General features: G+C 38.3%; 1 protein-coding gene across 2 annotated transcripts in view; it reads right to left on the bottom strand.

Annotated features, from left to right (window-relative positions):
- Window positions 1-13629, bottom strand: part of LOC139116119 (N-acetylglucosamine-1-phosphotransferase subunits alpha/beta-like) — a 119580-nt gene that overhangs the window by 52078 nt on the left and 53873 nt on the right. For both annotated transcript variants that reach the window (XM_070678776.1, XM_070678700.1), the window contains exons 18-21: window positions 10502-10632; window positions 6763-7772; window positions 1072-1268; window positions 705-857 (exon numbers count right to left, since the gene is read on the bottom strand). In XM_070678776.1, coding sequence (XP_070534877.1) covers window positions 705-857; window positions 1072-1268; window positions 6763-7772; window positions 10502-10632 — 1491 coding nt within the window. The remainder of the gene's footprint in view (window positions 1-704; window positions 858-1071; window positions 1269-6762; window positions 7773-10501; window positions 10633-13629) is intronic.

Genomic DNA, 13629 nt, shown 5'->3' with positions numbered 1-13629 from the left:
ATACAATTTTGCACTTGTTCATGTGAATTTATTTAAGACTTGTATAGAAACATGATGTTATCATACCTCCATTGCCCTAAACTATGGATTTAGAATTGTACAATACAGATACAAATACCTATGTGGAGTCCCATATGCATGTGGTGTGTGGAATCCCCTATCCATAAAGTGTGACTTGTCCCATATTCATATGGGTATTGAGTCCAAAATACATGCACACACCATATCATGTACAATGAAGGCGTTGCAGTACTCATTCAAACTTTGCACAGAAATGTCTCACATTAAGACAATCATTTCTGTCACAACTTATACATTAAAGACATTTTTCGATATGATTTCAACAAATCATTGTTTAATATGAAGTTGAAGATCAGTTGAGCAACAAAATCATGTTTTGCATAATATTTACATAAAGAATGTTTACTCTGACACAGATGAGCACTACAAGAAATGTTAAAATTTTGCCAGTCACAATTTGCTAGTGATTTGAAACATGTCAATACTATTGTAAGTATGCTTTGCATTTTAAGCAATTTTTCCTTATGTATTGCACATTTGGTTTGCTTATGGCTCATCCACATGTCCTATATATATTTTCCCATCAAACATGAACAGATTTTGAGAACATCCCTATATCATAAACAGGTACACAAATCACACACACATCTGCTGTCTGTCAAATAAGCAATAAAGATACTTACCCAGAATTATCTGTGTCATATTCATCAAATATATGAGAGACATTTTGGTCTTTCGTCTGACTCATCATGAAGTACATGTATGAAAATGCAAACTGCATATCAGCAGAATGTCTAACTTGATGTTGTGATGTCTTGTCAAACTCTTCAGGAAAACTGTAAAATCAAAAAGTCACGTCAATAACACTTACATTGAAATCGGAAAATGCATTTGAAAAACAAATCCATCAAAATTTGTCAACATTTTAACACCGTTGAAATATTCCGGTAATTGGAGGTCTAAAACACTTGACAGTAAACCAAACACAGTATCTACACTAACTGTGGGGAAATTTAATCCTCAATTTATACAAAAAGGACTGTCACTTACCTGTCATGTAACTCTTTCATAATTTCTACATCAATCATATGTGGCATATGGGCTGGAACTTTCCTCGCTGCATAGCCAAATTTTTTATTAAATAATTTATTCACATGTCTCAGTGAATCGCCAAAAGTGTCCAGCAATCGACGACCAACTCTTTTACTTGTGATGTATGTCATTTTACTTTCTGGAAGTTGTTCTTTCTGTTGAAAAAGGTGTATGTTAGTGTAATCATATCTAGTAAGAACATTAATTATTATGTCACATTATTTTGAATATCAGACCTCAATGATTTGCCAAAATCCATTATTATCAATGATGATTTTGTATCTACCGGTATTTTTAGGGAATTTGGATGAACAGGTTCAGAAAGGAACAGATGCTTTGCCAAACCTGCAAACCTAACACTTAAAACAAAGCTTGCTGATCATTTATGTAATTGATACGTTAGAGATGGTACCATTTGCCAAACATCAGGAGGTATAGTATCTGTTTTTAGCTATAATGTTTTGCTTCTCTCCCATAATTTTCACACTCTTGATGGTTTAATATGCAATGACAATCATATCTTAGATTTCAATAACAGAAGAAACTCCACAAAAATCGAACAATATTCATCATTGAACAACAAGTGAATACATTTGAATCACTGTTATGCAGTTTCACTGGCATTTTATTTTTAATACGAAGCAGGTTTCCTATGTTAATCATATAATTTGATGGTTTCAAATCGTGAAGTTGTCAAGTTGAAAATAGTCTTGGGTTGTTGTCAGTTAAATGAGCACTATGGCAGCCTGCTGTGTCATCAATAAGTTGCCATTGAATCCTATAGTGTACGAACAAGTTGTCATTGAATCCTATAGAGTGTGCACTATGCATGCTGCTGTGTCATCAACAAGTTGCCATTGAATCCTATAGTGTGTGCACTATGCAGCCTGCTGTGTCATCAACAAGTTGCCATTGAATCCTATAGAGTGCGCACTATGCAGCCTGCTGTGTCATCAACAAGTTGCCATTGAATCCTATAGTGTGCGCACTATGCATGCTGCTGTGTCATCAACAAGTTGCCATTGAATCCTATAATGAGCGCACTATGCAGCCTGCTGTGTCATCAACAAGTTGCCATTGAATCCTATAGAGTGTGCACTATGCAGCCTGCTGTGTCATCAACAAGTTGCCATTGAATCCTATAATGTGCGCACTATGCATGCTGCTGTGTCATCAACAAGTTGCCATTGAATCCTATAGTGTGCGCACTATGCAGCCTGCTGTGTCATCAACAAGTTGCCATTGAATCCTATAGTGTGCGCACTTTTCAGCCTGCTGTGTCATCAACAAGTTGCCATTGAATCCTATAGTGTGCGCACTATGCAGCCTGCTGTGTCATCAACAAGTTGCCATTGAATCCTATAGTGTGCGCACTATGCAGCCTGCTGTGTCATCAACAAGTTGCCATTGAATCCTATAGAGTTTGCACCATTCAATATATATCAAATGCCTCGTATATCGAACGTCGCGCCCTCTATAGGATTCAATGGTTACTCGTTGATGACGTCATGGGCCACATAATCAGCATTGGAATTAAAGTGAACCGGAGCTATTTTCAACTTGACAACTTTTTGATGTAAAAATTTTGAAATTTCATGTTTTGCAAAGGAAATCCTATTTTCGGAAAATTTTGCAGAAAAAAATTGATAAACTGCATAACAGTAGTTTAATATATCATTATGTCATTCGATGATGAAAATCGTTCCATTTCTAACGGATTTTCGTCTAAGGTGGAAATAAAGCATTTGATTATCATTTGCCAATAAACCTAAATATTGTGAGTGAAAATTGTTTAAAGGTATGGAAATCGATCCCAGGGCCTAGGAGTGGCACATGTAAAACAGTGTGTATCTTTGCGTCAGAGGCGGAATAAATCTATTTATCCAGGAAATCTTAATCCCGACTGCTATGTTTGTACGCACATAGAGCCAGCCGACGTTAGGGACACAAAAAAACAACACGAGGAACAAACAGGCAATGGTTTTGAACAAAATCGATGTACCCGGTACTTCACCGATGTCTGTAACTCAGTACATGAAAATATTCGTAGCTTGACGCACTTTGAACATAGCTCGTAACAACGGACAGTGGAAAGCCCACAGAACTACGTGTACAACTATAACAGCCACTCATGTAGTTGGCGCTCAGTGAAGATTTTTCCGATCAACAACTTTGACGGATGATGGACTGACCTTTTCTACCGCAATTGTTATCTCCCTCGATTCAGCACAAAATTTTTGTATGGACTGTTGATGCGGTGTTTACAGTTGTTACGTGGTGGTAAATCCTAGTCGTATTTACGACTGCTGCGTAAACAGTCACTGAATAAATTTTGCACGCATTTACGAGCACTGGATATTTTTACAGTTTTTAATCGAAAACCGTCCGTATACGCGTATGACGGTGACAAAAACAACACAAAGAATCTGGCGTACATTGTTACTGCATTACTTTGACCAAAAAATCACCCAAATGTCGAATGGTGATCATACAGAACTCTGCTGCAGGTTTCTGGACTAAACGACCCTAAACCGACCGGGTCCCAGTCAACTGTGCCGGGCTCGACGTCTACCCTATCAGCGTCAACTCAAGCTTTTACTCCAGAAAACTTTACCCCACAAACTGGGAATATACTAAATTTACCTTGAAAAAATTTCAAACTGTGTATCGTATTGAAAAAATCTTACCGGGGCCACGGAGCAAATTAAAAAACCAACAAACCACGACAGAAACAGTGGAATGATCCTTAGTGTGCAAGGTCGCTGTATTATATGTCAGGGTGAAAAAATCTAGCTTTGAAATTTCTGGACGGCATAAACGTCGGGGCAGAATAAGACAAGATTACGACCAATGTGTTACCGCCGATGGTAAATAACGTACTGTTGATAGCAGGCAGTTCGGTGTCCAGTGAGAACACGATTTCGAATATATCACGGCTGTTGATTTGAGCTGCCTCCAATCGAAAATTTTTAACACAAAGACATGATATCAATAATTGTGGGAGATTATAAGTACCCGCTGTCTTCTTGCCAAATAGCTGCGATCAAGATCATGATAGAAGCAATTGACCGCCGAACACCTGCTTGCTGTTCTTATACACAACGTGTAAAAACTTATTATTCCTGCTGAGAAATACGACAGCAAATATTGCAATGTGAATTTCTTACTATCTTCCTCGCAATGGTTTTGCATCTGTGTTTATTTTATCACGGTCACTGGACCATTTCTGACGATTTTTACTAACAAAGAATCAGTTCACACTCATCGTGGGAACGCATTGCAAAGACGTTCACAAATTTTCATCACATTCATCACATTACCGTAATCCCGTTTCAAAGACGTAGGAAATGTATAATGATTTGTTTATCTTGAAAAATCCCGAACTGAAGCCTCTAAATACAAAATGATTTTTCTTCTGAACAACTTCTCGACAACTTTACAAACACACTCTGATCATCACATGACGGTTGTAACCGTACATGTGCTGCTGCCAATGGAGAATCAAAAGACTTCAAATCAACAGTCAAAACGTACGGAAAAAATATCAATATCCAAGCAATGTAAAACAGAGTACTTTTGATAAGGTCAATTTATTGTACATGTATATTATAAAAAATCTCCAGACCACTCGGAACAGCGTAAGATTATGATCTCACTCATTCGAATACTACACTCGTACGGTAGGGTAAAAATATGGGAACTCAGATCGTATATACAGTATATACTGCTTCCGTCAAACGAGTCCGCTTAGCTAAAGACGGCAAAAATGGTGAAAAAGACGGTAAAATGACCATAATTATTATTGCTTATCTCTGTAAATCTTGCCGACTATTCGTTAGTAGTTGTCGAATTTCTTGAGTTTGTCCGAAAACTATTTCAGTGAATGACGTAAGTTTCAAGACACCCGAGTGCGAACGCAATATCGATATTGGGATAGCAAAATCAGTCACAGACAATCGAGGAAGAACATAAGAGTCTATTAATCTGCGATTTAATTCATCCTAGGTTACCATGAATGTAAAAAAGGTAATGTTGTGCCCTGGTTGGGAAAGAAAAATTGATTAAGTTTTCAAAAAAACGTCAGCTAATACTCGAACAATTAGTAAAAAGCTAGCTCAGAAAAACGTATAGAGAAGAAAGACATCACCGATCACGGCGATCTTCAGACCTTTTATCATGTTTCAGTCTGAACGGTCAACATTTGATGCTATAATCTATGGCAAGTGTCTCTTTTTGGTCAAATCCGACAGAGATGAATCAATCACGATTTAGTTTCATCGCCCCGACCCGACAGGAAATAATGAAGCTCATGGGCACCTGTATACATGTAATCCTGGCATGAACGTATACAATGCCTGTCCACTGCATGAGCAATTGACCCGTGCATCGCGAGCAAACAACGGTTTTGGACGTCACGAGAGCATTTTTTTCGCAGTCTGTGAGCGGTTGAGTGGTTTGGGTAGGCTGCATACATGTAGATCGGAATCGAGTTGATTTCGGCCGAAAACAGTTAGAAAGTAGTTTTTCGTGCTCCGTCCAAATTGGATCCGCACGTTGCCGGTTTTGTCCATGGTAATCAGCAGAGCTGTGGTGGGAGGCCGTATAACGCCGGGAATACACATCATCGTACGCAGGGCTAGGCCACAACATACTTCCAAAAGCGATCTATCGTAAAATATCGTACTGCAGGTCAACACACACATCACCCATTCATAGGCCTACAGGTACACATATCAACGAACAAAAAGGGAGAGGCAACCTGCTTGAAACCATGAAGTAGTCCGTTTGTGTCTGAATTCATTGAGGCGCGTGTTCAGTAACCGTTGGTCAAGTTTTTTCGTTCAGTAGTAAGAATCGTTTATTCATTGTTGACATCGTAATCGATCCGATGTACATAACAAATGTTTGATCGTTTGCACCTTTGCGCGTCCCCTCGTGATTGGCAGCTGTTTGAATGCTTTCATCTATTGTTTGTTAGACGCTTCGAACACAGCATCGAAGCAGTTTTGGCATAAAAAATCAACTTAAAATGGAAAAAATGAGAGAATTTCGCCAACAGGGTGATGCCACAGGTATTCACAAAACGTAATATGTTGGAACAGTGCTTTAATTTACACCATGGTTGTTGAAAGATCCAGATTTTCGGGAGCATTCGTTGACGTTGTTACCATGTGCCACTCATGTTGGATTATGAATCCCCAGGGAGATAGGGGGTATTTATAGGCTCCCCCTGCCTTTAAGAGAGGCATATAATAAAAACATTATAGCCCAAACATGAGACTATGTACCCTCAGGGCAGGAGACCATTTGCCCTCCTTACGCCGGGCAAATGGTCACCTACCCTCGGGCACATAGTTTCATGTTTGGGCTATAATATATAATATGGCATGTAATACAGCTATTTATGATGGTTTGATACAAAGGGACATCTGAGTAAAATAGCATTCCCTTTCCTTCATATGTGAGGTGTTGAAACTCTTGGAATAAGTTGTCAAGACTTCATTTAAGTATATTAATATCAGAGTAGGCCACTAAATATACACAATTTACTAAAGTGTAGATCAGCAACAGCTGCTAAACATCAATAGAAATTGTCTGCTTCATTTTGGTTCAATATAAATAGTAAAATTGAATGTGAATTCTACTAACCTTTGTGATAACTCTTAAAATATCTTGTTTTTCCCATGGGAGGAAGCTTCTTTGTTTTAATATATCTTCATTTCCGATCATAAATTCAATCATTTCCTGTTTGTCAACAGTTAGAAGTTTCCTCTTCTGCCAATCCACACTATTGTTCACCATCAATTTGACATTTTTATTTGACATTTTGATTTTTTGAAGTCCTTTGATAATTTTACCATTATTCATTGCTGCTTTCATTTCTTTTTTGGTAACATTAATAGTTTTCTCATCTTGGTTCATTCCATCAAGTTTCTGATTTCCATCACTTTCTATATTCAGTTCAAGCTTCCTCAGTTTTACCCTTAACTCATCGTCTTGAGAAATTTCATTACTTTTACGCATATGTTGATTTTCTTGTTCCTTTTCATGTGGGTCAGATTGGTTCAGTTTAAGGACCTTATTTTCATAATTCTGAGGTAATTTCACATCTTGTTCCTTATTTGCTGTATCTGCCGCTTTGTTTTTTAATGTTTTATCATCTTCTATCTCAGCATTCTTCATTTCATCTTCTATCTGTATAGGAATTTTTCTCTCAAAGCCCTTCATTTCAACATGCATGTCTTCCTGAATCTTTACAAGATTATTATTTTCATCTTTCTGTTGTCCATCAATGAGGTGCACTACATCATCATCTTCTTTTCTCTCCTCTTTTTTCTCCTCTTTTATCTGTCCCTCTATTTGTTTCTCCTGAACTTCCCCTTTCCACTCTTTCACATTTCCATCACCAACTCCTAATTGCATCATGGCTTCTTCCTTTAACCCTCCTAATTTATCTAAAAGTTTGACTTTATCATCTTCAAGACTCTTTGCTTTTTCTTCAAAATTAACTTCATTTTCCTTTCTATCCAATCTCCTTTCTGAATCGTCATTACTGACTTTCTCACGTTTTTTTGGAATCAATGGCAGTTCTCCTGTTTTAATGTAATTCTCTACGATTCTTTGTTTTCTTTTTAGAAATCCTTTTTCAGTCAGGTCACCTTTGAAACAAAGAAAGATAAGCAAAAAATTATAAACATAGATAAGTAAAAACAATATTTGTGAAGGTTTTAAGTCATCTAGATAGAAATAATGCAGTAGATATTACAAAACTGGACTTCTGGACTTGCATAACAACTTGGTGCAAATATTAAGCATCCAATCAGCGTGATCCAAACACTATCTTTGCTACAACCTATCAGTGTAATCCAATCACTGTCTTTGCTACAATCTATCAGTGTAATCCAATCACTGTCTTTGCTACAACCTATCAGTGTGATCCAATCACTGTCTTTGCTACAACCCATCAGTGTAATCCCATCACTGTCTTTGCTACAACCTATCAGTGTGATCCAATCACTGTCTTTGCTACAATCTATCAGTGTGATCCAATCACTGTCTTTGCTACAATCTATCAGTGTGATCCAATCACTGTCTTTGCTACAATCTATCAGTGTGATCCAATCACTGTCTTTGCTACAATCTATCAGTGTGATCCAATCACTGTCTTTGCTACAACCTATCAGTGTGATCCAATCACTGTCTTTGCTACAACCTATCAGTGTGATCCAATCACTGTCTTTGCTACAACCTATCAGTGTAATCCCATCACTGTCTTTGCTACAACCTATCAGTGTGATCCAATCACTGTCTTTGCTACAACCTATCAGTGTAATCCCATCACTGTCTTTGCTACAACCTATCAGTGTAATCCAATCACTGTCTTTGCTATAATCCATCAGTGTAATCCCATCACTGTCTTTGCTACAACCTATCAGTGTGATCCAATCACTGTCTTTGCTACAACCTATCAGTGTGATCCAATCACTGTCTTTGCTACAATCTATCAGTGTGATCCAATCACTGTCTTTGCTACAACCTATCAGTGTAATCCCATCACTGTCTTTGCTACAACCTATCAGTGTAATCCAATCACTGTCTTTGCTACAATCTATCAGTGTAATCCCATCACTGTCTTTGCTACAACCTATCAGTGTGATCCAATCACTGTCTTTGCTACAACCTATCAGTGTGATCCAATCACTGTCTTTGCTACAACCTATCAGTGTAATCCAATCACTGTCTTTGCTACAATCTATCAGTGTAATCCCATCACTGTCTTTGCTACAACCTATCAGTGTAATCCCATCACTGTCTTTGCTACAACCTATCAGTGTGATCCAATCACTGTCTTTGCTACAACCTATCAGTGTGATCCAATCACTGTCTTTGCTACAACCTATCAGTGTAATCCAATCACTGTCTTTGCTACAATCTATCAGTGTGATCCAATCACTGTCTTTGCTACAACCTATTAGTGTGATCCAATCACTGTCTTTGCTACAACCCATCAGTGTAATCCAATCACTGTCTTTGCTACAATCTATCAGTGTGATCCAATCACTGTCTTTGCTACAACCTATCAGTGTAATCCAATCACTGTCTTTGCTACAATCTATCAGTGTAATCCCATCACTGTCTTTGCTACAACCTATCAGTGTAATCCCATCACTGTCTTTGCTACAACCTATCAGTGTAATCCCATCACTGTCTTTGCTACAACCTATCAGTGTGATCCAATCACTGTCTTTGCTACAATCTATCAGTGTAATCCCATCACTGTCTTTGCTACAACCTATCAGTGTAATCCAATCACTGTCTTTGCTACAATCTATCAGTGTAATCCCATCACTGTCTTTGCTACAACCTATCAGTGTGATCCCATCACTGTCTTTGCTACAACCTATCTGTGTGATCCAATCATTATCTTTGCTACAATCTATCAGTGTAATCCCATCACTGTCTTTGCTACAACCTATCAGTGTGATCCAATCACTGTCTTTGCTACAACCTATCAGTGTGATCCAATCATTGTCTTTGCTACAACCTATCAGTGTGATCCAATCACTGTCTTTGCTACAACCTATCAGTGTGATCCAATCATTGTCTTTGCTACAACCTATCTGTGTGATCCAATCACTGTCTTTGCTACAACCTATCAGTGTATCCCATCACTGTCTTTGCTACAACCTATCAGTGTGATCCAATCATTGTCTTTGCTACAATCTACCAGTGTGATCCAATCACTGTCTTCAAACATTTAATACCCTCTTATAAAATTAGAATAGAAAAATCTTTACTTTCAGAACCCATTTTCTTTTTGACAGTTTTGATGTTAGGTTGTGCAAAGACCAATGCTATCAAATAATTAGTATCATTCTTACAGTAAGAAAAACATGACACTGAAAATACAACATTTTATGCATCATAGATTGATTCACTTTGGCAGCATCACACATTGATTTGGCAGCATCACAGATTGATTCTAATGGGAAGGGAACTGTTTATTGATTTGTGTTTGAGAAGTTACTGAATAAGATGTGGTGTGAGAGACAATGATCTAGCGCATATTGTTTTCATTCAAGCACATCATTCAGGCTGGAGATGAAACTTCACGTCTGTGAATTTCACAACAAGAATATAACAAATATGCAAGAAGACTCAATTTGTAACATCTAGGGAACTACGTATTATCCATAATACAGTAACAAAGTATCAAACTCATGAAATTGTTAGTTACAGACAGGAAGCATACCATTATGACATATGTAAAAGATATTTACATGGAGTTCTTCATAACATCTGATTTATAATATTTTTGCTGTTTTCACTATTATTATTATACTCCCAATTAAAGCAATTAAGTTCTGTGACTTCCTTGTAGACATACCCTTATCAACTTGTTCCCGAAGCTCTGTGATGACCCATGATATTTCTACAGGCAGTGATTTCAGCTTTTCATCTAAATCTTCAGTCAAGTCTAACCTGGTATTATCTGTCAAAAATTTAGCTTTGGGAGCTCTGAAATGCAAAATCATATCCAAAGTCGCTGTTAAATATCATTAAAATAAAAGTTAATAAAGTATTGATGTAAATGTACTCAATCTTCATGTTTTGTTGGAATTTACAGCAAGTTTAACCCTTTGAGCGCCAAGTCAATTTTTGTCACCTTTAGAAAATATACTGTTGTCAATTTTTTTCAGATTCTTGTCAAAATTTTGATAACGAACTGTAGCCAATGAAATGTGATGTCCATTTGGTCCAAAATTATCAAAAAATTACAGAAAAATTCTTAAAATTGGTAAAATTTTGCACTAAAATTTTGGCAGGAGAAAATTATAGCGCTCAAAGGGTTAAATACTTTTCATGTCTTAGCTATTTGTCAATGGTCTTTCCCGTTTGTACACCATTGGAATAACTTCACCAGAGGTAATGATGTATTTTAATCATAACGTTTGCGTAGCATGCAAAATCCAGGATTAATGTTTGACATTTCCTTAAGATGGATTGCATACCAGGAGGAAGTGAATTCTATTCATATTCAGAGCAGGGATTGCGGACCATGAAACTGAAATGGATTTCCTCATAACAAGCACCTGATGCTTTAAAAATGGAGGCCCTGTCTAATTGTCACTATCAGAATAGATCAGAAATACGTAATTAACAGAAGTACTCAAAGACTGAGCAATCTTTGACCAGGTTAACTTTTAGGAAGTGAAAATTGTCGCACATATATTTGTCTATCCAGCAAACATGGCTAATGAACCACTGGAGAAATAAATATGTCAAGTCAAAAGACAATTACGAGTGATCTAAGCATGTGTAAGGCTATTTGAGGGGCACTTTTAATACAAGAAATACTTGGGCCATGAGCAGCATTAACAATGTCATTGGGGTACAATCCGACTTGTCTTCATTTGGGGTACAATCCGACTTGTCTTCATTTGGGGTACAATACATGGACTTGTCTTCATTTGGGGTACAATCCAACTTGTCTTCATTTGGGGTACAATACATGTACATGAACTTGTCGTCATTCGGTGTACAACACATGGACTTGTCTTCATTTGGGGTACAATACATGGACTTGTCTTCATTTGGGGTACAATACATGGACTTGTCTTCATTTGGGGTACAATACATGGACAAGTCAACATTGATATTGAATCACCCAAAAAGAACAGGCAGTGTATGGCACATCATGAAGGATGGCCAATAATTTATTTTGAATATGAATAAACATGAAACACTTTTCAAAGGCAATTCAATCTGTAACAGGACACTTCAATATACATACTTGATTTCTGTGATATCCAAGTATGATCTCTTCATTGTGTTTCACTCTCAAATGCGTGCTTATTATCTCCACAAATTACTTACATTTGCAGCCATAATTACCAAGGTCACACTGGGTAGTTCATTGACAATTCTTACTGGCTGCCATAATTGCCTAGGTCACACTGGGTTGTCCATCGGCAGTTCTAACTGGCTGCCATGATTGCCTTGGTCATAATGGGTAGTCCATTGGCAATTCTTACCGGAGGCTATAATTGGCCAGTCATACTATGAAGTCTATTGGCAATTCTTACTAGCTGCAATAATTACATGGGAATACTGGGTAATCAATTAGCATTTCTTACTACAGTAGATGAAATAATTGCCTCAATCATACTGAGTAATCAATTGCAAATTATAACTAGCTGCCATAATTGCCTTGGTCATACTGGGTAATGAATTGGTAATTCTTACTGGCTGCCATAATTGCCTGGCTCATACTGGGTTGTCACTTGGCCATTCTAACTGGCTGCCATAATTGCCTTGGTCATAATGGGTAGGCCATTGGCAATTCTTAGTGGCTGCCATAATTGACTTGGTTATAAAAGGTAGGCCATTGGCAATTCTTACTGGCTGCCATAATTGCCTTGGTCATAGTGGGTAGGCCATTGGCAATTCTTACTGGCTGCCATAATTGCCTTGGTCATAATGGTTAGGCCATTGGCAATTCTTACTGGCTGCCATAATTGCCTTGGTCATACTGGGTAGGCCATTGGCAATTCTTACTGGCTGCCATAATTGCCTGGTCATAATGGGTAGGCCATTGGCAATTCTTACTGGCTGCCATAATTGCCTGGGCTCATAATGGGTAGGCCAATGACAATTCTTACTGGCTGCCATAGTTGCCTTGGTCATAATGGGTAGGCCATTGGCAATTCTTACTGGCTGCCATAATTGCCTTGGTCATAATGGTTAGGCCATTGGCAATTCTTACTGGCTGCCATAATTGCCTTGGTCATAGTGGGTAGGCCATTGGCAATTCTAACTGGCTGCCATAATTGCCTGGGCTCATAATGGGTAGGCCATTGGCAATTCTTACTGGCTGCCATAATTGCCTGGGTCATACTGGGTAGGCTATTGGCAATTCTTAATGGCTGCCATAATTGCCTTGGTCATACTGGGTAGGCCACTGGCAATTCTTATTGGGTGCCATAATTGCCTGGCTCATACTGGGTTGTCCATTGGCCATTCTAACTGGCTTCCATAATTGCCTGGGTCATAATTGGTAGTCCATTAGCAACTCTCACAGCCTGCCATAATTGCCTAGGTCACCTGGGTAATTATTTGGTAATTCTTACTGGCCGCCATAATTGCCTGGGTCATACTGGGTAATCCATTGGCAATTCTTACTGGCTGCCATAATTGCCTGGCTCATACTGGGTTGTCTATTGGCCATTCTAATTGGCTTTCATCATTGCCTTGGTCATACTGGGTAGACCATTGGCAACTCTCACTAGCTGCCACAATTTCCTTGGTCATAATGGGTAGGCCAATTCTTACTGGCTGCCATAATTGCCTTGGTCATATTGGGTAATCCATTGGCAACTCTCACTAGCTGCCATAATTGCCTGGGTCATACTGGGTAGTCCATTGGCAATTCTTACTGGCTGCCATAATTGCCTGGGTCATAATGGGTAGGCCATTGGCAATTCTTACTGGCTGCCATAATTGCCTGGGTCATAC

This window comes from Ptychodera flava, chromosome 1 (assembly GCF_041260155.1).
Source record: "Ptychodera flava strain L36383 chromosome 1, AS_Pfla_20210202, whole genome shotgun sequence".
In the NCBI taxonomy this organism is placed as follows: domain Eukaryota; kingdom Metazoa; phylum Hemichordata; class Enteropneusta; family Ptychoderidae; genus Ptychodera; species Ptychodera flava.
The sequence above is the reverse complement of the archived record's forward strand: the minus strand, read 5'-3'. Positions and strand labels throughout refer to the sequence as shown.